This window comes from Chlamydotis macqueenii, chromosome Z (genome assembly GCF_036417535.1).
Source record: "Chlamydotis macqueenii isolate bChlMac1 chromosome Z, bChlMac1.mat, whole genome shotgun sequence".
NCBI lineage: Eukaryota > Metazoa > Chordata > Aves > Otidiformes > Otididae > Chlamydotis > Chlamydotis macqueenii.
The window spans coordinates 76,303,127-76,330,080 of record NC_141593.1 but is presented as its reverse complement, the minus strand read 5'-3'; the positions used below and the strand labels follow the sequence as shown (position 1 = coordinate 76,330,080).

The window sequence follows — 26,954 nt, the reverse complement described above, 5'->3', positions numbered from 1 at the left end:
TGTTATAAATGGTCTGATAGCTGAAAAAAGTAAGAGATTTTTTAAAGTGTTATTAAGCAATCAAGGCAGTCTTCCAGCAGTATTCTATGTAAACACAGATCGCATTAATCTAATTCTGTACCTCCTGCAGCTTGTAATAAGCTCATTTTTATTTATGTTCAAGGAGGTTGAAATGATAGTTGAATTACTTTAAGAGAGACAAAAAGTGAAATTTGTCCTACTCTTTCTCTTATTCTACCAGTTTTTAGACTGATGCATAAGAGTGTGCTATGTACCATCCCACAGATGGCAGAAATAATTGAAAAGGATACTGATGAATGTCATGCTGAATCCTAATACAAGTTGACAGAAACAGATGAGTTCTCTCAACCAACCACGAAAGTACATTTGCTTGTACTGTATGTATTAGTCACAGTGTGTAAATTTATGAATATTTATCCATACAGATCAGATTTGGAGATGCTCTAAATATTATTGAAAATCCATTGTCATGGACTCCAAGGGCTTAATGTACTTCTTTGGGGAAAAATATATACATGATAAACAGGAAAACCAATGCACAAATCAGTGCATCTCACCATGCTCCCTCTCATCTGTCTGCTCAGTAATGAGCTAAATGTCATCTCACACCCATTTCTGTTCTCCTCTCTAGGCCTTTTCTTGCTCCCTCTCCAAGCCATTTTGAAAAATCAACCTGCTTTGTTAAGGCAGAAGGCACAAGATTAAAACAAAACTCAGCACAAGCCTGTTTACTTAGAGTCCTTTTTGCTCCATTTTCCTACGTTTTTCCACTAGATTTTAAGCATTCTGGAACAGAAAATGACCTGATATCTGTATCTTACTCAGTTTCAACAGCATCTTTGGCAACTATGAAAGATTAAATCTAATGAACCTACCTCAAAAGACAGAAAAGGAGATGGGGAGAAAGCCACAGAAATGTTACTGAATATACGTTATATACAGGAGGTCTAGCAGGTCACCCAGGTCTGATATAACATTTCTTACTGGCTGGATGTAGGTCTTCCCCATCAACAGTAATCAGTGAAATTAAGCAGGTGAAAATGAATAGTCAATCTAGGCACAGCCTTCACTGCTTGAGAGGCAAAGTCACTATTGGAAAAACAAGTTCCACGGGTTTAGTTCTCTGCTTTTTACACAGAGGATTAAGCACTTATTTTAGTGTAAAGAAATTGAAAAGTGTTGTTAATTCTAAATGGTAGCTTTATAGCTCTGTTTTGCTAACATGGGACATTTTTTGGGGGGTAGAGGGAGGAAGAAAGGATGATTCATTGGTAAAAAAGTACAGGAAAAGGACAAATACAAATAAAAAGATTTATATCTTCCTGTAGTGAATCTGACTTTTGAAAAGTGCACTAAACTAAGCAGAAGCTGAGCAATGACCTCAATGGAGCAGAGGCATTTGCAAGTGTTTGTGAAATGATTTCTCAAATCCTGACTTTCAGTGTATTTTTGTGTATGGGATTTTCTCCAGAATGTTTCCTGGGTCCATAATGAGTTAAGGGATTACTGATCTTCACAGACAGTTGTGCTATATGGAATACTCTAATTTAATCCTGTAAGCAAGACACACTTCATGATCAGTATAATGAACAATAAACCCAGATATTTGAGGCAGCTTTATGTCATTAATATAGCCAAGCTTTCATCTCATTCTCTTCTCTGCTGTCTATCTTTGACATCAGGACTGAGCTAGCAAGCATGGCTACTTAGGCTTTCCATCAGTCTAGTCTTAGTCTCCTGCCACAAGTATAATCAAAATCTTAGGCATCTACATTACCTGCTTCTTCCTATTAAAAGTAATGTGAAAATAATTCTGCTTGAAGAGCTGTTTTAAGAAATGGAGGTTTAATTGACACCATTACCAAGAGCCCTTTACAGAAGTGTTCACAGAGTGCACATTGGCTGCTGTACACTAATCACAAGGACGTACAAGGAATTTTAAATATTGCCTTCTTTGTTGTTTTTAATGCAATCTCCTTTTTTTTACTTCCCACCCTTTCCCCTAAACGACTGAAAATATTGTAGCTTGATCTACATCAAAAGCCAACAAATATTCCAGCACTGCTGGTTAGCTCAACCACACAAAATGTTTCCTCCTTCTTACTGTAATTTACTCCTCAGGAGCAATTCTTTTGTCTCCCACATTAAAATACACTGGGATCACAGTATTTTACACAACTAGTCCACGGTGCGATAAATTAAACTACACCAACTCACAACCTACCTAAGAGAGGCGTAAAATCTAAAATTTAGTTCAAGCATCATTCCAATATAAAAACTTTGTTAGAAATGCAAGGGAAAAAACCACCAAAAATTTTCCAGAAAGGTAATGGAAGAAGATATTGGCTCCACTATTTAAGCTATTCTCTTATAATCTCACAGCTACCAGTTTCACTGAAATACATTATAGATTAATCATTTGAGACATATATCTCACCAGATTTGTCACAGCAATAAAATCCTGCTCTAAAGAACATGCCCTGAGAAAACACAGGGTAGAGTCCTGTCAGTCTTACTGAGTAATAACTTCTCCATCAGCAGTCAATTATTAGGCTATTACTAGTGACAAAAATTGGTGAGATATGCTGCAAACCAGAGAGCCGAGGGACTTTGCTCAGGTGAAATTGCAGCTTCGGAGGTCAGCAGATAATGTTCATTTTTCCCTGGCCCGGGCTTTCAGCCTTCATATTTTCCCATCTTTCCCTGGGGAGTCAGGAGGAATGGTGATTGCAGATACCAAATCTTTGCTCTTCCTATGGTGTCACATGGTGAAATAAATCATTCCTTCCCACATGGACGGTGGAAGCCTAATTATCCACTGCTCAGTGAAAACAAAGACACTCGCTGCACAGAAAGCCAAGAGAAAAGCAACTGTACTGTGTTGTATTTATTTCCGACTTATTCATTCCAGTTGAATACAGAATTACTCTCGATATTTCACAACTTCTTTTTTTTTTGCAAATATTGCTATACATTGTAATTAAAGGCTTCTATCTTTTTCTCCTCATTTTTGTACAGCCACAAGTCACATAACACAGGTATTAAATTATCTTCTTTCTACTCCAACCTTATGCAACCCTAAATATTCACAGGTGACTTCTGAGAAGATGAGTATCACTTACCAAAGCTCCTACCAGGCCATATGAAGTTACAGTACAATTTTTTAATATTTGCCCAGGTGAGTCAAAACAGTCTGGTATGACCAGTGACCGACTGCTGCTGCCAATGTCACAGCAAAAAAGGGAAAGAAAGAAATCAACGGAAGTGTAAGAGAATGCTGAGCATGAATGAAACACAAAAAGGATTGAATTCAGCTACTTGAACAATTTTTGGCTTGATACTCAGAGTCTCGAATGAACCTGACTGTCCTCTTCTAAGAGGTTTCTTAACCTGTTTACCTTTATAAAAAACATTCTAAATGTTGCTTGCATAAATTTAACACAGCAGGAATGAGCTTATTGCTCCTATACACAGACACTACACTGCTTTCTCACACCATGCAAGGCTCTGCAAAGTTCTCTCCAATTGTATTAAGCAAATACATTTAATGAATAAAGAAGTGACACGTCAACGTGATCACTCAAATACATGGGTTTCTTTTTTTTTTTTAAATGGGGTGACTGTGGTGTAGACTTTATACCCCCTCTGGACCATGGAAGCTTACGGTATCATTTTCAGTGGAATCCGATTTTCACGTGGTTTCACCTTTACGAGAAAGAACTATTTGTTGTGTGAGACAGTAATACCGACGCCTATGCGTAACCCTCTGAGAATGCCAAACTCCAGGACAAATCTGTGTTTTTGCTACCTGAATCACTGGTGGTGGCAAACCACATTTTAAACAAACCTTGCATTAGGACTTTAAAAATGTGAACCGCAAGAAATAAATTAAACAAACGCAGAGAGATGGTCCCCAGGGGATTCCTGGCACACCACAGGCTCTGAGTGCTTTTAAAAGGGTGGAAGGTTATCAAAAGAGAGAAGTCCAGCTTATTACAGTAGTGGAATATAATGCTAACAGCTTTCTTTTCAAATAAATGATAAATACCTATGAAGACTGCAAAAACCTTTTGAAGGTACGGAAAGGGATGAGTATGAAAATAAAAAAAAAAACCCCACGTTCGTCATTAACAAGCAAAAACTATGCAGCTGATTCCACCCACAATTACATGCGTGAGTAACTTCAATCAGACCCTCAAGTCAAGAACAAAAACTGAGCGTGAGGATCATAACAATCGTATTTAAAGTAAAAATGACATCCTCTCTTCGGGCTCTTCTGACGGAGCGTATCATGCCAATGCAGGTGGCACAAACACCCCCCGGCATCTCCTGGCACTTCCAAAAGTCAGCAATTAGAATCTGCTTTTTTAGTTCTTACAGGTGTTCCTGAGGACTCCTAGATATATATTGAACACCTTGAGCTCCCAGAAAAATCAGCATTCGTGTGTAAAAAAGAAACTACTGGTGGCAAAGATCCTATAAAATTCAGTGGGCTTATGACTGCACCTCAGTATTTCAGCAAAACCCAAGATACTGAAGTTCAGGGAAAGGATCTCTTTCCTTCAATTTAAATGTAGGCTTGATTCTGACCGTCACTCAGTTTTATCGACCAAGCAGGAAGTATCAAGCCAGTTAAAGTCACATATCTTTTTTTTTTTTTTTTTTTAAAGTAACAGCTACATCAAATGTACAAAACTAGACTTATACCTATTAAATGAAATTTTTGACATGTGGAATAACTAGTAAGTCAGAGTCATGGTGCTTGGTATAAACACATTTCTTTACGAAAAGGCAAACAAACAATACCTGTTATTTCTCAGTCGATTGAACCGAAAGTATTTCTTAACACTTGCTTCTGAGAATTGTGAAGCATTTTTGCTGCAATAACATTCTTTTGTTGTCTCTGCTCTCATTCTCAGGAGAATCCAGTATATTTGCATCCATAACAAGGTTTTTCCTGTATTTAAGACGCTTTCCTCCAAACCACTTCTGTAATTGCACATATCCTCAACAGTATGTACACTTTCAATAGCCAAGAAATTATAAACACCATACAGCAGCTGGAATGGATTACATTTTGAAACATACAGAATAACTTAAAGAAATTTTGAGTGTTATCCAGTAAAGCCTTCCTCCTAGGAAACCCATGTACGAAGGAGACCATAAAAGTAGACCTTTTATTAGTAAGACATAAGATAGACAGAAAAAGTGTTTTGCTTCTCTTATGTCTTTAAATAAAAACAATTTTGATAAACCAAAGCAGAAAGATAGATTTTTACTTGTGGAAACAAAGCAACAGTTGTAAGCTGTACTAGAAAAGGAAGTTTTTTCCTGATTTACTCTTGTTTTAGTCATAGAGACTCCAGGACTGGTTGGGTTCCATTGTACTCCTTGACTACAGACTGTATAAGCTACAGAAAGTATTCTATATTCAATGACTGTGCTTAATTTATAAAATTGTATTTAAAAATTTGTCATCTCCAGTGGGCACTATCTTCTCTCAAATAGGTTCCAATAGTTTTAAAGTGAAATTATTACAGAAACCTCCAGTTATGTACAGGATTCAGGCTGACAGCCCATACACTCTATATTGAATGCACACTCACACAGCTAATAGTGTTATTCATACGCAGTCCCCTGAGAGATTTAGGTAATGCATCAATAAGCATAATTTCTAACTGTGGATTGAGATTGCTCTTATTAATTTTTCTCCTCCAAGTATGAAATGCAAATTGTGAAAAGTAGAATTTGCATCTTAACTTGACTCACATATTATCTCTGCTTTGCACCTTAGGAAACTGCCAGATATTAAGTTACAGTTAAAGCTTTACCAATACCATCACACTTTACTGGAATCAGAATAATTTTATTTTACTTCCTGACTCAATCAACTGTTAGAACCATCTTTTGTCACATTTTTAAAATGTGTAAATTGTGAGCCACAGTTTGACTGTTACCAACTATAAATAACATCTGCATTTCCTTTCGTTGGATATCTCAGATTTGACAAACAACCTGCTAGAGAGCTGGATAAACCTAAATCTTGGCAGTTCACTGACCAACTAATTATTCTGAATTTCTACTTTTTTTTTTTCTAAAGAAAGTCTTTATCTCAGCAAATAATTAAACAGATAATTTAGCAAACCTTGTTCCAGAAATCCTAGTTCCGTTCTTTGATGATCTCATGTCCATACTACTTTCACTAAGCTTAATATCATCTAACACATATTTCCAAGTTTCATTAAAAATGCTGATTTAGTCTTGAGTAAATTTCCACAGTAATACTAGATGTCTACAAATACAATTCAACTCCTTTTCCTGCCACAGCACCCACACACAAAGCATGAGTAAGGCAGTACTCCTTTTGCTCTAATTTCTATGTTAAACAGATTTTTATTTGCATTCTTCTCAAGTATTCTTGGTCATATCTAAGAATATATTTTCATTCCAAAGTACCAGAGAATTGCTACATAACTAGCCTCAACAACCATAAATCTAAAATATTTGCGGAAATAGAATCCTTTCATTTTTCATGACTCGGTATTTACTTTAGATGCTCTTAACTTCAAGCATAAATGGTACTTTCTTAGCATACTTTAAAATCTTAGGAGAAATATATAAAAGTTAAGATATAATTCCTGTTATGTGATAACAATGACTGTGTTGAAAAACACTGTATTTTCAAAAAACAATCTGAAAGCCAAAAAGAAAAAAAACTTGGATGCTCCCCTTCGGTAAAGAGGCATTATTTCTTCTGATTTAGGATTTTGTATCCATCAACTTACAACGCAATAACATAAAGACAGCATTATGCTCATGATATTTAGTTGTCAACTGCCATTTCATTGCCTGGCAAACACGAAACAAGCACTGATGATGTCAGAAAAATTTGCAAATGGAAGATAATTCTAAATAAGCTTTAGTTTGTAAGTTGTGAACTGTGGGTCACAATTTTATGTGATAGCACCTCAAAGTATTTACATTAAGAGTAAAGAATCAAATCTTTCTGCAGGTCTGTGCAGGAGAACTCAGAAGTAAGGATTCATTTGCGCATTTGCAAATGTGATCACAATCTGTCATCTGATCCTCCAGCCAAACAGAAAAGCATGACATGCTTTAAAGAGCTGTACATGTTCCATATTTGTGATGGCGCATTTCCAAAGGTGAAGGAATGTAGAGGTTAACTTCCTTGCCGCCTCCTCAGCAGGCTGGAGAGTTTTGTTTGGATTAGTAATTTTTTTGCTAAGTGACACAATACTGCAAAACATTTTGGGCAGGACCCCAATGTACCACCAACTTAAGATAAAGCCTATCGCACCATGTAGGATCTGGCCTTCCATCAGTACAAATTACCGAAAAGGCTTCATAAAAAGACACATCTACATTTGTGAACTGGTTTATGATCTAATTCTACATCTCCCTACCTTTGACAGGCTGAAGATAAGTGAAAATTGTTAGCCAAGCAAATTGACTGAAAGCTTGATTAGCAGCTGGCAAAAGACTTAAGATGAAGTTCAAAAACCCAAGAACTAAGCAGGGAGACTGAGAAAAATAATCAGCAAAATGGAAATTATCACAGTTTGGCTTTTGTAATGATCCAGGTAAATGAAAAGATCTAATATCTTCCTATCTAATAAAAGAATTAGCACCGCCACTGTATTTTTAACTAAAGAAAGGATTAAAAAATATATTCCAGTATTGAGCAATTTCACATTTGATTTCTGAAGTAATCATGGGATCATAGAGAAACAACAATCTTTCGTTGTCAGATACACCTTCTCAGTACTGGAAGGCATGTCACAAGCCAAGCAATGCCGTGACCTGCAGCGCAATGCTGTAGTTTATAATACAATTCATACATACCTAATGTAAAAGGAAAAATGAGGACAGAGACTGATAGAATGTACGTTCCATATGGTAAGCCTTAAAATATGACTAATTATGTAACATTACGCCAAGAAGAAGAGCCACTCTTCAGATTCAGCTGACTTGATTCTGTATGGACATTAGAAATCCTTTGCACAGTATGAAAAACATAATGTTGCTCTGTTTTTTGTAAAAATTGCCCTGCTGAAATGAATTAAAACAAAAATATCAATACCCTCTTAGTCCTTGCTCTACACACAGCACTCAGATATTCATACACAGAATACTCAGCCCAAGGCTTCTATATTTTCCTTTGCAATCATTTGCCTCCACAGGTCTTCCTTCCACAATCAATACTAGAAAGAATGAAATGATATTTCAGGCAAAAACAGCCAGACTCTCAAAATTAAACTGACTACGTACAATGGGGAAAGGCTACTACTTATTGTAAAATATTAGACTCTAAAGAATAGTAGAATTTGACATTTTTCTAGATTGTTCTAAAAAAATACAATTTTTAAGTTTAAACATTCCTAGGTGGCATCAAGCCACAACCTTCTATGTCAAAATAAGATCATTCTCTTGCTGACTTAAATAGAAATCTTTGGTATTCACGGGAAATGTCTTGGTAGTCTACTGTGTCCATGTGTGTTTAAAGAGTTTGTTATCCATTGGCTATTACAGATAAAAAAAGGAAAGTGTTCAAATCTAAGTTACCGTAAGTCTTAAAAAAAAAATCAGTTTTTGAAGAAAATACCACTAATCATATTGCCATTTTGAGGTAATTTTCTTCATAACCAAGCACCTCCCACATCATGTGAAAATATTTCCAAAAGTCAAAAGTGACACAGGAAAAAAAGACTTTTTCAAAATGTTATAAATTCTGACTGCCCTGTGTTTGAGAGTGAATTATTTTTTTCTCCCACTGATCTTATTTTCAGAAGAAGTCTATTCTGGTCTATTAAAATGGTATTGTGAATTAATTTCCACTGAAATCACAGAGACAGAATCATAGGATGGTGAGATTGGAAGGGTCATCTGGAGATTATGTAGCCCAGCGTCCCTCCTCAACCACAGCAGGTTGTCCAGGACCACGCCCAGTCAGGTTTTGAATATCTTCACAGACGGAGACTCCAAAACCTCTCTGAGCAACCTGTTCCTGTGTTTGACCACCCTCACCGTGAAAAAAGACACTCATAATGCTACCACTTTCTGTAGCACAACTTAGCTGAAGCTGTCCATCTTAGTTTGGCACGTGCTAATGTGTCCTTCTTCGCCTGCAGGGTTACACGGTAACCTACAGAATGTCGTTTCAGTAGGCTTAAACTTAACTAAGTCAATGAAAGAAAAGAATTTTACAATTGTCAGTTCAGAGGTGTATTAAAATCAGTAAGTCACTAGGCCTGACAATGTAATCATTCACATCCATTCAAAGTTGGATAAAATTACTGTAAATGACTATCCAGAATGCAACACAACAGTACTCAGTCTGAAATATGAAACTGCACGAGAAAACACACACACAAAAAAACAAACCACAAACCCTCCGGCCTCCGTAGCTATAAAAACATTTCAATACATTTGAAAATTGCTTACTTTTCCTTGGCTGTCAGTTCTGTCTCATAAGTAGCCATCTTAGCTCCTGTCCCAGCAGGCTTTGCGGTTCTTTGTCTTCGCTTTCTTCTTGGAGCAGTATCAATGACATCTGGGCTACCCAGGAAGGAATCCCTTTGTTTTTGCGCTGCCCAAAACAAAAAAAAAACAAAGCTGAAAAGAACCTGAACATGAAGTATTACACAACAACTCTTGTTTATTATCAAAACAAATAGATGACATAAAGGGAAATTCAAAAGCAACAAATTCAAACTAGAAAGACAAGCTTCCCTCGACATCTCCTTGTAGTCAGTGGAGAGAAGGATGGGCAGTTATAAGCCAGAGATACACAGATGGTCTCCTCATTCCTCCTTGTAGACTCTACAGTAACTGGAGAGGTGGCCTACGGAACCTAGTTTCACTTACCTGAAGTCAATCTTTGTCACCTACAGAATAATTGAGGAAGATGTGCACATGGCACATAAGGAAAGGAGTCTGAGCGTTTTGCTTACTGCATGGCTTTGTTCAGACTCTTGGTCTGCAATACGGACAGCAATACACACACAGAACAAAAAAAGAATTAAACAATTTCCAGTATTAATTAGGATAAACTGTTGAGAGAGGCTTATTGCTGTGATCAAGCACTGTATTTTGTAACATACTGGTCATTCTGCTACCATGGACCTCCAGGCAATGAATCCTTACAGGTTCTGCTGGAGGTTCCCTGAAGATAATGGTCAGAGAGACTGATGGACAGCCTGATATCTGTTCAGTGAAGCATGAAACCATCCATCGGGAGCAAACCCACGCATAACAAGTGATAATGCCAGCTTACTGCTCTACCCCTGGAACAGGTGGCCCTGGTTCAGACTAAACTTCTCAAAGTGACAAAGAGTAGCTGCAGTCTGAAAGGAAAAGGGAGAAATCCTAACACCTCACAACCCGAAACTGGATAAGCCGTCTAGGTTTTCACTGACTCCTCTGCCGAAGGTAAGTAAAGTAGGCTCTGTCCAGGTTCATTTACCTATGATTTTCATTTCCATCATTACTGTATAAACTAAGATTTCACACCTGGTTCACCTTTATATTATCATATAAATTCATAAAATATGTGTTATCTACTTTTAAAAACCAATCCCTTCTCTGCTTTAGTAGTTTCCTATTTGAAGCTTAAATGCCAAGACAACCGGATTCTTCCTTAAGCTAAAAACCTCCCTTCCCTTGCTATTAATGCACTCAGAAGATACGTAGAAATTTTTATTCCAGCTACAAACATCCCGTAGCATGCCTCTATTTGGTATGCCTGCTTTAAAAATTAAATCCTTAATTACTTTGAATTTTCAAGATAATGATATTCGGAACAGCACACATTTCAGCTGAAATATATTAAATAATAATGTGGTGACTGAGGCTGATGCTGTTACGGTAACTTCCCTGATTATTACTTTCTGTGTGTTTTAGGAAGATTTAATCTTCATATGGATGAAAGACATCATAATTTGATATTCAATACTGAAGGTTTTCACATAAAGCAAACAATGGTTCCTATTTCTTCATTCTTTTCACAGTTGTTATCCACGTCTACTGAAAATGAAATAGGAAGAGAATATGCAACCCATACATAACATTTTCAATATTTCCCCCCCCAAAAAAAGTGTTTCTGACCAAAACCAATGCTAAATTAAACATCTAAATAGAGGCTCTTTAGAGGCAGTGCAACCACTGCTTACAATGAAGCATATGCTTAAGTACCAGAACCCCTTAGCTCTTACCAGCGTGCACTACACCACATCACAGAATTACAGATCTTTGTGGGGTGACAAGTATTAGCTGACATATTTCCAAGGCACAAGCTAATTAACAATTTTCAAAGTCCACTAAAGACAAGATACATTGCCTACAATAAATGCTGAAAAGGGTTAAATTGCAGCCTAATTCTCCACGCTAAACTCTAACTAGCTACGCATACTTCTCCAGTGTATAGTATTTTATATATTCCAACATCAGTTCATAAAATCAGCCCTTTCTTAATTAATACTGTAATTAATTAATACTGAAGTAAAATAAAATATTTTACTGTCAAGAACCAAACAAACTTGAATAATTTTACTACCATAGCTCTTATCCTTCCTAGTTGCTGTTCTCCTTCCACACTCTCTGCTTTTGCCAACAAGTAGATCCAGAGGTTAGCTACATACATAAAACCTACGTAATGGTGACATTAAATAAACGTCTCTACGCTTTCACTTCTGTAATATGCAAAGGTGCTCAAGGCCCTCACGTTCAGCATTGTGTACTGAAAAATGGAAGAGAAATGTTCATTTCTGCAATATACTTCATTTGTTCTAACTTCATGCTGGGAAAGGGTCTCAGTTTTCTACTAAACATTCAATCTAATCTTTCCATGAAAACAAATTTTGCTTTTATGACCTATTAAAACCAAGCAGAATAAAAAAAAATTGACCTAAATGATTCAAGTAAACCTCTGCAAAAAAGTTGACAATTTCTACTGTGAGAATGTTTCTTTTAATAATATCAAGATGAAGGCTTCTCATTCAGACAGCCTAGAATACAATCTTATGAATAGTAGTAGGGTGGCTCATAGATAATGGTTCATCACCACAGACTTGGTTTTTTTTTTTTTTTTTTCTTTCTTTCTTTCTTTTAAGCCACACTACCTCGTAGGTTAGAACTGCTAAAGAAAAGATGGCATACACTTGAATCTCACAGTATCATGCATCAGCATAAGACTTTAAACACACACCCACTACTGCTGCCCCCAAATAATTCCCATTAATGAATTAATTTCTAGTACTTGACTAAAAGCCAAAGAAAGGTTCAGCAAAATATTATTCATTGCTCAACATAAAAATAATTTAGAAAAATGAGAGATAGTCTTGAACACAAACCTAGTTTTTCATTCTGAAAATGTCGTGTGTAAATTTCACCACCATTGTAAGCAAGTAAAGTTCCTTCACCTCTCATGAAATTAAATTTCTTACTTTGATATTATACCATGCAATATGAATGATTGTTATAACTTTCAAGTTACAAAAATCTTCTCTTCTTTTGAGAATAATAGTACCAACTTAAATGGAGACAAGAGTATTGTTTGATGAAAGCCAGTTAATTAAACCATCTAAATCAACAAATCCTGATCAAGGAAAGGAAATGTTCCCAACACATAACATAACTTCTGCAGGTGAATAACTGCAAGAAACAAAATTGATAAGAGAGCAAGAAAGAGAATGATAGTTCAAGTACTAAAAGAATATTTGGGTAAAAAGACTAAAGACTTTAAATAAAGACTCTTCATGGGGCTTTTTTGTTGTCTGTTTTGAAGAGTGATATTATTTGGTGAGTAGAGGGAGTTTTCAATAAGAAAGTATATTCTAGAAAATAATTAAAACTGAGAACTAAACATAGCTTCCACTGGTTTGGAAAACTCAGGATGAAATTAAATCAATGAAATCCCTTAATGTCGGGAACTCGGAAACAGAAGATGTCTTTACTCTAATACACAAAAATGCCAGGACCCATTCTTAAGACATTTGGTACACAACACCCTGCATCCATGCAGAACAGCACTGCCTCTTCCAGGCTCTTTGCTGGGAGCAGCCTCTGCCTGGGGAACCACCTGCTCGAACTGGTATAGAGCGAAATCATTGCAGGGAACATGCAGGCAATGAAAGGCAGAGGACAGCATCTCTCAACGGCCAGCATCGAGGTCGGATCCTGGTATTGTTTAGTGTACTAACGTAGCATCATGATCTCTGACAACTACAGGCATTTTAAAATTAATTTCTGTAGCTTGGTTAAAGACAAGCAGTCCAGGTATATTTTAAAATAGACTTTTGCATTACTTTGTTTTGATATACAGCAGCATTTAAAAAGAAATACCTTCCAATCTATCATATTCACTTTACAGTCTGAAAAAACCCTGTCCACCTTCATGCTCCATATATCATCGCCTGTAATGAAAATTCTACAGCTTTGACTTGTCTAATTATGTACTCACTAGGAAAACAGAATCCAGCTCCTCTCAATACAAGCTCAAGCTCAATAAAAGACTAAAACCAGTACTAAAAGCTCAGCTTTGGCATAAAAAAATAAACAGGGAGCAAAGCAAGCAAAAAATGAGTAAAAGCATTCCAAATTTAAGCAACCTCTTTTGTGTACAATCACCTAAGTTAACACAGACAGATAACATACTCTCAGTGTTCAAATTCCTGAAAGGTTTACTGCAAGCAAGAAAAAAAGTAGTAGTTCATGAGATTTTATATATCAGAAACACAGTCACACACACAACTTCACTTCTCTTCACCTTTTTAGCATGTATTTGCGATGTAACAGAGGATGTCAAAACTTGAACACTTCAGTTTAGTTCATTCTTATCACCCAAAACATCTGGTAGAGCTGCTACACTTGCTTAGCTGAACTGTCCTGTGTAGGTCCAGCTTAAAATCACATACTCTAATAGTATTTTGTGAATGATCTGTTGATGACTTTTAATGCAACATGGGTGAAAGCAGAACCTAGACCTTGCTATTAATAGTGGAAAGCCTATATCAGTGTTCTTGTTTGCTTATATTTCTATCCTGTTGGACAGCGGCCTCAAGTGTATCACATTTTTTGTTATCTGAAATACTTATAATTTGTTTCATTTGATAAAATATTTTTTTTTCTTCCTCAATGTTTGTATTTCTCAGCTATGTTACATTAGAATGGGATGTGTCCTTTGCAAATACAGCCCTACACCCACAGACCCCATGGGATTAGTCCCACTGTTTATAATGCACGGGACTGATTCTAGGTTAACCAGTCACTGTACTTCTATGAGATTTATGTCATTGAATTATCAGGACATAACATGACAATTTTAAAAGCAAACATCAAAGTCAAATAGATTCAAGGAACATTCACACTTCTGGCATGTACCCCAAATAAAATATTGTGTATTTAGCATTGTAAACTTGCTTTGCTCACAATGAAGAATTTGCAGTTATAAAACAAAATGCTTTATTTATTTTTCAATTGGAATGGAACAGGAAAGAACGAAACAGGACACAGGCATTTATCCTCAAGAAAAGGACTCATCTTTATTTAAAATTATCTCCTACCCTGGAGATTTTGTCAACAGCAGCACAAAAGTCTGTCAATTTTAATTTCTGTTCTGAACAAAAATTTACCTAATTCCTTTTTCATCAGAGTAGTAAGGACTTACGAAAATTTGTTCATATTTTCAGATATTAATGCTATTATACATCCCCTAAATTCCTCTCAGAATGCCCCTGTTAATGAACAGAATTTTCTGGTTCAATTCTGCTTAGCTTCAGGCAGCATGTGTTGCTCCACAGAGTTACCCAACTGAACTTCCAAGTTCTGCTGTCTCTCTTTAATGAAGCAGATGATTTAACTCAAAGCCAGTTGCCTGCTCGAGGATCATGACATTTTCTTTAGGACAGTTTCTCTGGGAGATAACCAGACTGCACATAAAATTACTGCCTCTCCTGCTTCCGCCCTTGCATGGTGCTGGTGGCGGACAAACTAGACTGAAAGAGGACAAAGCGGTCACAAAACGATCACCTAAGGAGCACCAGTCTGCCTGTGACAGCTGCTCCCCAAGCCACAAAAGAAAAAAAAAAAAGCAAGCAAGCAGAACTCAGCACTTTAATCCTCGACTATAGTATAACTTCAGTAATTATGTGGTTTCTGAATCTCAGCCTAATTCCTAAGGGATCACCATAGCTGATAATAATTAGCATCTCTTTGACATTCTCAGCAGAGCATCTCCTAAATGAATGGGTATGGAAATGAATGCATCTCACTGATGTAGGCAATTCCTGCAAAGTAGGATTAAGTCATTCTTGACAGGCAATTTAGGAAACACCGCTTCTACCTATGCTAAAGTTATTCTGTATGCACACATTCTGGCCATAATCAGGCATTTTTCATAAGAAATAGATCCATTTAGATCATTCAGAGATCCGAAATTAAACTTCAGTATTTATGGTTCACGCATATGCTTCACTAAAAGGAAGAGGAATATGTCATTATTTCAATTTTAGGAAAACAGTAAGAACCATTCTCCATTCCCTTTGTTCTATTCTACTTTATATTTCACTCTTTGTGTAAACCTGGGTTTACTGTGCCATAATCCCCTGGGGCCTAAAGGCGGTTGAGACTGCAGTTCTATAAATTCTCTGTCAGTTAGTTACTAACATTTATTTTTATAAATAATATCTTCATGGGAAGTGTTTATGAAGACACATTTTAAAACATCCCCAGGAAAAGGTTTAGATCTAGCAATACAAAATTTATAAATTGTATTCAGTTCAGTAAGGAAGTTTACATTTCACCCTGCTAGACTGTATTGGCACTGACAAAGCATCCTAAAGTCTTAACATGTAGACTTTTCTATTTACAAAGCTTATTCTTTTCCTGACATCAACCTTTTTTGAAAGCTTTTAAAATACAATGATTTTCTTTCATTAAAGAAGCTTATCAAGTTACAGTAAAAATCTGTTTGACATACAGGTTCTTTCTCAATGCTTATTTTTTGGAGACAACTCAGGTGCTCATCTGTTACTTGTTCACTTTGTCTTGAAACTAGAGGGCAAAAAAAAAATCAGAGTAAATTTGACAAGTAAATAAGAAGTTTGGTCAGGAATCACGAAAAAGTATCTTTTCATATATCAAAAGATGAGATAGGAAAAATTAATGTGTTTTTACAAATACCTACAGAGCCTCTGAAGGAGCTCATCAAATTTAATCATCAAAACCGTGATGTCTAACAGGAACCCCTCTTTTAAAAATACTTCGGTAAGGTACATTTCAATGAACCGCATGCACTTCATCAGATGAGATATTAATTTTCAATAATACATAATAATGTGTGTTGCTAAAAATACTTTAGTAATGCCATAATTCTAAGAAACTCACTGGTTATAAACATTGCCAAAGGTTATGACTTATCAGCAACCCAGCAAACTTTAAAATCCTCAGAGTACAGAGACGTATACTGTATATTTGTGGTGCCTCCAGTCCCTACAAATTAGCATCGGCCTTACAACACAACAACGAGAGCTTTATAACGTGCTCAAATCTCTCCTGATACGGGTCAGGTAGAGGCTCCACTATAAAGCGGTGAAAGCTAATAAATTGCAATTTTGATCTCTGAAAACTACCAACAACCAGTGGTTTTCCCTGTTTTACCTCTTATGGCTGCTTGACAGAAGCAACGGCATACTGGCCACTCGGACGCTGTGGTGGATTTGACTAGACAAAGGCTGTTTGGTGACGCATCAGGCTGCTCAGCAACAGCATGCTCCAGCCTTTCAATGACTCACTGAACGTCCAGATCTATTACACACAGTTTTAGAAACCCTTTTCCATCTCTGACCCTCAAATCATCTTGAAACTCTGTACTAACGCTGCCCAATGAAGCTCATTTTTATGCACCACGGTTGGATGCGCTGTCATCTAGCTCACCAGCACATCTGAGTTCAGGCAAGAGCGCTGAAAAAGTCGTGGCCTGAAAAGGTCCAGATGAGCTCACTGTCCCGGGTGTGACTGTTTCCTGGAGTCATTCTCTTGACTCCCTTGGTCTCCTATTCGGATCATCTGTACCACCCAGGGTGGAGGTAGGAGGCTTCGGAACAACATTCCCAGGAGACATTAAACAGCGTGCAGGTCAAGTAAACACAACAACAAAACAGATAGATGGAAGAATTAAAAACACAAAGCTAAGAAAAGCTTTGGAAAAAATTTCTGGACTGTGATCTTGCAATTCAATGTGAGGCAGTAGAGCCCAAAGTCATGTCTCACCAGGAATGTAAAACATATACCTCATGCCTGGAATTCCAACTAATACCGGCATCATCCTGCTCTCGGAAATTTTTCCGGTGTCTACAGCTTATGTCACTGAGCCCTCCCAGCTGATCCAGGCCCTGGCACCGACAGTGTTGGGTTTCCATGTATCACCTATAAGGTCACCCCATATGTCAGACAGTAGTTCTTCTTACGGCTGAGCCCTGGCTGTGCGGATGTGGAGCCTGAGATTTGAAAGCCAGTCCTAAAGGAGAGCTTGAACAAGTCATGATACGACTTACTGATTTCATACCAATCAGAGATTGTTTTGCTAATCTTTGTGTAAAATCCTCACAAAAATGATGTTTAGGATGTGAAGATACAGGAGCATAGCACGTTGAAGCACTCAAACCCCTTGGGCACGCATTCGTAGGAACTATAGCTACCCCTGTGCTGACTTCTTAACTCCAGATCAGTACCTCTTGGATGGTGAAATGTACAACAGTGACTGAAAAGATTTGTAAAAAACAAAGCCTTTTAACTTTTAAAATTTATTGTTTATTTCCTTGGTCATTCTTGTGCTTGAATATTCTTTAGATTATCTAGCCTGTCTCTTGGAAATGTACACAAAAGCTAGCTGGTTTAGAAGACCATCATCTTGACACAGATATTTTATTCACTAAGAACCCTGCAGGGATCACAAGGGCAGAGAGATCTGCCTCCGTGTACTGAGGATAATATCAACAAAACAAGCGTGAGCTGCGCTCGGGCCATAACCTACCCAGTGCCCTGAGGATGCACCACAATGCTTTGAAATAGCCAGAGCTTAGACTCTTATGCCACAAGAATGATTTCTTTCCCCCTTAAACAATTCCTGAGGAAATCAATACAATGCAAGGGAAGCCACAAGCTGCAATAACTCTGGAAAATGTATGTTTTCATAATCATGGCATTTTATGGTGGATAAATTACTAACCTCTACCAATAACTTTATTGTGTGGTATCTTCTAAGCTGCCTGAAGTTTTTTTTCAATTATATTATAAATTCCTTTTTTGGGAGGTACAGGTATTTCTACTTTAGGTTGAGCAAATGTGTCAGGTGGAAAAATCTAAAATAAAAATCTATTTAAACAGGAACTTATCGGTTTTCTCTGCGAGACAAAAACACAGATTTCAAGCTTTAAAATAATTTGCTCCAAAAATTAGTGACACAAGAACTATGTGTCTTCATAAAGGTACACAATTTCAACCTTGGAACACAAACCAGCTGCATTAAGACTGTCCTTACATGTGAACGTAATCATTAATGATGGGATAGAACCTAATCATTCAAAATTTCATCATCAAAGGAAAAATATCAAGACAGCACTAAATGAGTAAAAAGGAAATGGAGCATCTCCTGCAGTTTATACAGTGGTTCTGCATCACTAACAGCAGCACTGGAAGCAGTCAAGGGTGGCTGCTTACTCAGAAACATACTAACATGCTTTTTACCTCTAGTAGGTCAATTTTAATTCTGTCTATGGTTGTGGTAACCAAAAGTCACCACTAGCAGTGGCTGTTTTGTAGTTAGTGTGAAATGATGTAATTTCATCACGCTCCTAGGGAACATTTGTTACTTCCCGCTATTTCAGTAAGACTTAGGTACCCAAGCATGATAAAGTCTTCTGGAATCTATAAGGGGAAGTTAAGTTTAAGCATTTTTTTCCCAACTTCACAATTTTCTGGCACTCTGTACTACAAATAATTTTCCAAGGATCAAAGCTATTCAACACACAGAGTCGCACACTGCATTCAGGAGGACATTGTTCCGGATCCTACCACTGACCTTGATTAACATCCATGCTTTGGTTCCTTGTGTGAAAACCATAAGCAATGTTTACCCTACTTTGTAAAACATCTTTACACTGAGGAATGAAAAGGATCACAGAAGCCAGGTCCAAAGGACAGAGGCACCTCTGCGAACGCAAGAGCAGCTAAGAGGCATTATTACAATGCAGGAGCAGCTAAAAGGCATTATATGGTTTAAAAACAGAGGGAGGTAGATTTAGATTAGATATTAGGAATTTTTTTTTTATGTTTAGGGTGACAGAACACTGGCAGAGGTTACCCAGAGAGGCGGTGGATGCCCCATCCCTGGAAACATTCAAGGCCAGGTTGGATGAGGCTCTGAGCAACCTGATCTGGTTGGAGATGTCCCTGCTCCTTGCAGGGGGTTGGACTGGATGACCTTTAGGGGTCCCTTCCAACCCAAACCAGTCTGTGATTCTAAGATTATTCCCATAGACACCAATTGTGTGCCTCCGTGTCAGGACTCCGAAGGATGAAGAGGGCAGGGAGGCTGATTCTCTGTGGAGGAAACAGTGAGTCTTGGGATGGGAGTAGGCATGAGAAAGGGGCCAGTTTTGTCAAGCAAGGCTCCACCACAAATAAACGTGGGGTCTAATAGCCCAGTGAGCCACTTTGATGGCAGATATGATTCTTCATGATCTGAAAGATTACAAAGTCTTATTATAATCCTCCAATCAATGTTGATAGAAAACAGTTGAAAGAATAAAGCCTAATTAATACAATCTAACAGTACTACTGACAGGATCAAAGGTCATGTCAATATTATAAACTGTGTAATTAAGAAAATAAATTTAGACACTCATGGATTAATGGTGGTTTTTTTTTTTTTTAAAAAAAAATTATTTAAAGTAAACCTTTCAAAGAGTAAACTATTGCCCAAAGTATGCAGTGTCTTGAATACTGAAGGGAAGAACTGGGAACTTAGATGTGACTTCAAGAGATATTATCGGAAAAACCCATGCTGTGGGGCAGCATCCTCTGGGCTTCAGTGACAATTACCAAAAATTTTGGGTTAAGCTCATAAGACTTATTATTGCCTTCTTTTCCATGTATTCCCCTTTCCTCTTAGCAAAATTTGAGACAAGTCGAGTATATTGTGGTGACTGGTAAAAGGAGGTCACTGCCCAGAAAGTGACTATACAAGGTCCTTGACAGAATTACAAGACAGCCCAACCTCTCTTCTTCTGAAAGATTGTTTCATGAGAAGCTTGTGCACTTTCCACATAACCTTGCTATAGAAGGGATTTTTAGAATATTTGTATTATCCTTTTTGCATGCATATATCCTTTTTACAAGCTTAATATGCTTCAGATCTTATATTTCTGTTATATTTTTAAATTTTGTATAACCAGTTGATACACTTCCAAACTCTGGCACGTATTTTCTTATGTTTGCGTGAAACAAGTAAGCTGACCTGACGTCTCAAACGTCACTCACTAGGAACAAAGTTCTATTTAAACCATTAGCTTTCTGAACCTATTTATTTCTATTAAAGTTAATACAAAACCTCCACTAAATAGAAGACATAACATGAATATTATTCACAAATTGCTGTTAGCTACCTGCTTTTTTCATACAGTCTTTCTAAAAGGCTTTTCATGCTGTGAATTTGAGAGACAGCATTTAAGATGTCATTATGGCATGTCTTTGTATGCAGCTCCCATTAAGGTCTTTACAATGGATTCCGAAATGATGAACATAGAAGATGCATGTGTCCCTGTCAGACATCACATTAACATTTTTACAGCAGATGCACTGGCACAATTTCAATCAACATCACAGGACAATTTTGCTGTGGAGAATGCTACAGGTAATTTTGGTTACTCTAAGAGGTTCTGAGAATATATTTAAAGACATTTAAAGATCTCAATAAGCACTTTGAGAGCAGCAATACATTAATATTTATTATAACATTTACTGAACTTGAAATCTGATCATGTACAAGACATTAATACATGTTGAACAAAAAATTATCAATTAGCATGTCTCAGTCAAGAGGCTGGTTTAATCTATAACAACTTCTATTCAGATGCTTTTAAACACTTAAAGTGCAGACCACAAGACACACACATAGCACAAATTTAACTTTTACTAATCATTTATTATTCATTGTGAATGGATCATAAAACTTATTCTAAGACTCAAGACCTGTGTTTGCATCCTGACCTAGGCTGTTTTTCTTCATCAGGTCCCTGGACATCTGCAGGGCTCTCCCGATCAGGCTGGGCCATGCACATGTGCAGAGGTCACCACTAACAGACCACTGCTGAAGATGCTATTAGAAAGGAGCTCAACTTCAGAAGCTTTAACCTACATCATTAAACCATCTATGAAACACATTGTTATTGACAAGCTGGAGTATATTCAGGGAAATTTTAACGGGTAATGGTGAAAATGAATGGCAAAAGACTATGGCAAATAGCCTGGTCCCAGGTCAATCAGACAATAGAGATGCACAGCCAGGATGCAAGATGAAGTAATTGCATGGTGTGGCGGTAAAAGTCACAGCCAGGCTCATTATACAGAACTGGCTTTGCTCCCCTGGGATCCACTAACTCTGGGATAGTTTTTCCATATGGCAAAAACTCCACTACTCAGTAAGAAAAAACAGGATCACGCCCTGAGCTGTGCTAATGTTCCATGGATCCTTCCCCAGCCAATGCCCCTACGAGTCACTAAGGCCAAGAGGCACCATGCTAATTCTTTATTAAAATGGAAATGCCAGGTTTCTGGTTACCTAAATCACCAAACCCACTTGGTAACACAAAACAACACATATTTGAGCCTAGGAAACATACTGTTTTCTTCTGATAAAGAATCTCCCTACTAAGCCCTTCTGGTATTCAGACCAGCAGCAGCCTGAGAAACTACTTAAGGGTAGAACACAGCTTGTACTGGCAAAGCTTCATGCAATTCCTCTACCCCTCCATCAACATGCACTGCTTCTATTAAAAAAAAAAAAAAAAAAAAAAAAAAGGAACAATTTATGTTGCTTAGTACTCTATGCAAGCTCAAAATATCTATATCAAAGAAAAAATTACTTTTCTACAGTTAACATATTTTGTAATTTCTTTACACTGGGAAATTCTCATGCACCTTTACCACCATTCATTTAAATTATTAAGGCCCTGTGGAGATTTAAACACTTCCTGACATTCCTCCAAAACAACAGTCACTGTAATGGTAAAGTTGTTTCTTTATAAAAAGTAATAGTCTCCCTGTAACTAAACTAAGCTTAGAGAAAATGGGTGTAAATACACACTCCCACATCACAACACAACTCAAGCCTAAGCTACAGACACTGATTTTGTTAGAATAGCACTCCAGAAGATCAGTGAAGGACAGAGGCAAAAAAAAGTGTGCAGATCACTCAATGTAAGTGCAAATAAATGCACAGAGATCAATTATTCCATCTATTCTATTCTACCTGCAAGAAAAAGTAACTTTGTTCATCTGTGAAATAAAAGAGATGTGGAAAAGGCAGCACGGCCACACTGATCTTATGAGAGATCTGCGAAAGCATCTAAAAATGAATTCAGCAAATGGCAATGGCACATTAAAAACTTTTGCTTAACTCAGGGTTCCAAAAACTGCTCCCACAGTTTTAAAGAAACAGGAATAAATGACATATACACTGCTTGAAAATAAGAAAAAAAAAATCACTATGCTAGAACCAGTAGACAATTTAACAGACTGATTTAGACTGAAAAGAGTTTTTCCTCTGGCACCTTGCTGCAGGGAGAACATGAAGGGATGGTCACTGTGATATGAACCACATAGTAAATTCTAGTGATGAAATAATATAAAAACATCATGTCTTCAAAGAAAGAATGTTAGTGTGTTATTTCCAGCAAAATTTGCTGAAGTTCTTAGAAAAGCATGTGTGATTTTATAATGACATTTTCTAAAGAACCAAGAGAAAAAAGAAATGTTTCAGGCTACAAAGACTTACAGAATGAAGGTCACTAACAGTAAAAGCAGAATAAGGTCACCAGGTTAAGTGGCTGATGTGTGGGATGACAGGAAGCTGTAACAAGGTTCTATAAGCACAAAATATTTTATTATTTGATTTTTTACTCTTTCAAAGAAAAAAAAGAATCGTACAACAGAGAATCTTGACATAATTTATTTTTCACATTACAGGCTACATCCAGCTGTCCTAAATAGTACTGTATGTGACAGCTTGATCCTTAGAAATAATAATGTTGATATTATTTAATGATAGATTTTTTCCTTTAACTAATATTGCTTCTAACCATTATAGTACTTTTCTAAAAACACATTTCAGAGCCTCCAATTTTCTTCTATTGGAACAGATTAATCATTATTATACTGGTATAGTTGACTTGAAAAAAAAAATCACGGAGTTCCAAATCAGACATTTATTAAAATGTTTTCTTTCCTTGTCTGCTCAAGTTTAACCAGGGAAGCCTTCACAGCGCTGCCCTCAGTCCCATGGTCGCTGGTACTGTGTGTTATTTTGGCAGCACGCCTCCCAGGAAGACCAGCTCTGATTACACAGCTCATGGAGGAGAATACTATGCAGAACAGTAAAAACATCAGAATAAAATTCAAAAGCAGAGAAAGATACATCTAATCTTTGCCTGTGTATACCCTGTTGTGCACAATGCTCTCTTTGTTGATCAACAAAAAACACATTAAAACATCCAGGACTGGGCACAAAATACTGATGTGAATAACGGCTGTTAAGATGACTAACACTTTTATTACATAGTCAGAATTGAACACTCTGGCCAGAAACTGCGCCAGAATAAACCGGAGTAGCCTCTCTGGAAGTTAATGGAACGATAATGAATTACACCAATTGAGAATTCAGACTACCATTCCAGGATAGATTGCTGGTGAAATATACAAAACAAAGCAAAAGACTAATTGCATGCTGCGCATGAACACAGTCATCTTAAACTCTGTTTCTTGAAAAGGCAGCTGAATAGTACAATTACCTGAGAAACACCTGGAATCTGTCTTGACCTTTTTTTTTCCTAGTAAAAGCTGTACATAGTGATTTTGTATTTTTTTTTTAATTATACAAAAAGGCTTACAGTCAATTCCTCTTTTCTTTCCCCACAAGCTCTGAATTAACAAGGAAAAAAGCATCACCATGACCATTCTGTAAAACACTCAGTTTTAACTCACTAACATACCATACCTATCCCGGCATCTGAAATTTCATTTTATATAGTAAATTCTCCCCAACCTCGGAAAAATCAGAGTTGTGTGGCCAGGCCAGCCTGAGGAGGACGTTCCCAGAAGCTGTGATGGGCTCCCAGCCCATGTGGCGAGCTGGTCCCTGGCTGCTGTTAGCCTGCATGGTCACGTATCGAGGCAGCCATTTCAGAGCCTCATCTTTTGGTGGCATAAAAAGGGAAATGCTATGTACCTTCATGATTTACTTTCAGTAATCTTTACTACAAAAAATACCTGTTGTTTTCTCTAAAACTATTTTTACTAATAACAAGAACTGCATTGATCTTGTTACCCAAAGATATCTAAGGAAAGTAAAGCCAACCCCTCTTTACCAGAAACTGCATTCAGAATCTTTCCTAGCACAAATCACCGCACGAGTTCAGCAATCCAAAGCGCTGCTTTCTCCCAGACAGGGATTTTAAAGTCCTCACATCCATGTGTAACAAAGGGATGATTTATTCCGAGATGCGGCCGCAAATCAAAGTGTCAGTGTATTTCTGAAGAGCAACAGCAGCAGCAGGGATGCAGCCTGAGCCATCAGGAGATGCAGGCAATTCAACTCCGAGACACCAGACTGCTAGAAGGAAAGGGTTTGTTTTTTGTTTTGCCTTCTGGTTTCCTACCCCAGACAGAGGGTACAGATATATGGCACAGGTCAGGGTTAATACACTGCCACTGAGATAAGGGTCAAGACTGACTGAGCCAGCGGCTATTGTTAACAAACGAAGTTTCACTTTTCTCCCATACTAGACTTTTAGCAAGCCACCCTAAAGAGAGGGGGATGAAGTGGGAAACAGCTTATGCTCATTTAAAAACAGTGCCACTTCTTCCTGTCTAACATCCCATGTTGTAAAAAAAAAAAAAAAAGAAAAAAAAAAAGAAAATGAAAACACAACATGATGTGTCCTTTGCTCCTACTAGTCCTTGCTACAGAAAGATGGAGTGGCACTAAGCAAAACAGGCACAGTTCCTTCCTCCAAGCTCATAAAAGATCCGCTAAATCCCTGATCTGTACCACAGATTTACCTCCTCGTCTCTCACCAGAAGGAACTGTGGGTTCTGCCCTTGCCCTGCTAAGGCACACCTCCCCCAGACAGCGTGGTCTCCCTGTGCCCACTCCTTTCCTTCCAGCTGAACAGAGATTTGCTGACAGACAGTCTCCTGCCTAGGGGGAATTTACCAGCAGAATTATTTTTAAGACAACTTTGCATGGTTCACGCAGAGAAAATTGTCCTCAGCCGGCTAGAGACACAACCTTACTAGGTCTGTAGCTTTAGAAAACTATTTAAAGTAACATATTCTAGCCGTAAAATATAAACATTTCCTGAAAGTGCCTTCTTGTCTGGATGCTCAGTGCAGACCTTCAATGCCTATGCTACTTCAAAGAACAGAGGAACATTCACAGAGCTGGCCTTTCTCTGCACATAAAAGTGACTTCAGTCCCCTAAACATCAGCCAAACCTCGCAAGCAAGGCATACACTGAGAGGTGATATACTACCTACAATGCGATGACTGTATTTCTTCTATCCTTAGCTATCCTCTCTTGGGGGAGAAGCAGGGAAGCAATAAATCAGCTCCTCTTCTTAGCTCTCCAAAGCTTAATGACTACATCCTTAAATGTCCAGCATGAGGTGGACAAGACTCTCCTCCTCTCCAGATGCAGGGGGAACGATGCTCATTCCCCAAGTACGTATGACTTTCCACCTATTACTTCCCTAGATTATCAAAATTCAGTTATGCTACAAAGCTAATCAGGAAGTTCTCAGACATTTAAATAGCTCTTTGATATTCACATGCTTAGAAAGAAGTTTTTTTTTTTTCACTAGGTGGTTCCTGAACCAAGTGTTGTAACCAAATAAACCACCAGTAAGCAGTTCAGCAGCCTAGATAGCAATATAATTCACTCACACAAGCATACAAACGAAAGGCCAATCACAGTTTTGACCTTGCTGATGCTTTGTGAAAATGACTGACATCAATCTCGTGGTCCAAATACCTTAAGGATACCTTGAAAGCATTCATAGCCCATCATAGCAGTGATTCTCCGCCGATAATCTTCTAATCCCCACCCTGCTTCACAGGGAAAAGTTTCCCTACATGATAGGACTCATGACAGAGACGTGATTTTACCCTTGGTCTGCTGTAATCAGTGTCATCATCCTGCAATAACTGGAGTCAGGTGCTCAATGCAATGGTTAGCTGAGCAACACCTTTCATTTTTTTTCTCAAAAAAAAAAAAAAAAAAATCAGTTTAGATGTAGCCAGGTGGGCAATCAAAGATCACATTACATTTCCATCATTTATGACCCACCTCCATCTCTGATCATGGGGAAAAGACAGATATATTCATGCGACAATTGCCAAAAATCTTTATCATATCATCAATGGCCAGAAGCACTTTCTACATTTTTTTCTAAAAGCTGTAAGCTTCAACTACTTATTGGGAATATAAACCAGATATTCCAGAGAGAAAATAGCCTTCTGCTCCACACTTTGATGAAAAAATAGAACATGCTCGTATGAGAAGCTTCATCTGCAAAAGCTAAGTGCACAATAGGAGTTTATCCCTCCCAGGCACCCAGTGAGGATGTGTATTTATTTTTAT

At 37.5% G+C, this 26,954-nt stretch overlaps 1 protein-coding gene across 3 annotated transcripts in view; it reads right to left on the bottom strand.

The window, feature by feature from the left end:
- The window catches only part of XRCC4 (X-ray repair cross complementing 4), a 156,907-nt gene that overhangs the window by 52,655 nt on the left and 77,298 nt on the right, over positions 1–26,954 (bottom strand). For all 3 annotated transcript variants that reach the window (XM_086770686.1, XM_086770687.1, XM_086770688.1), the window contains exon 6: positions 9,484–9,628. In XM_086770686.1, the coding sequence (XP_086626812.1) occupies positions 9,484–9,628 (145 nt within the window). The remainder of the gene's footprint in view (positions 1–9,483; positions 9,629–26,954) is intronic.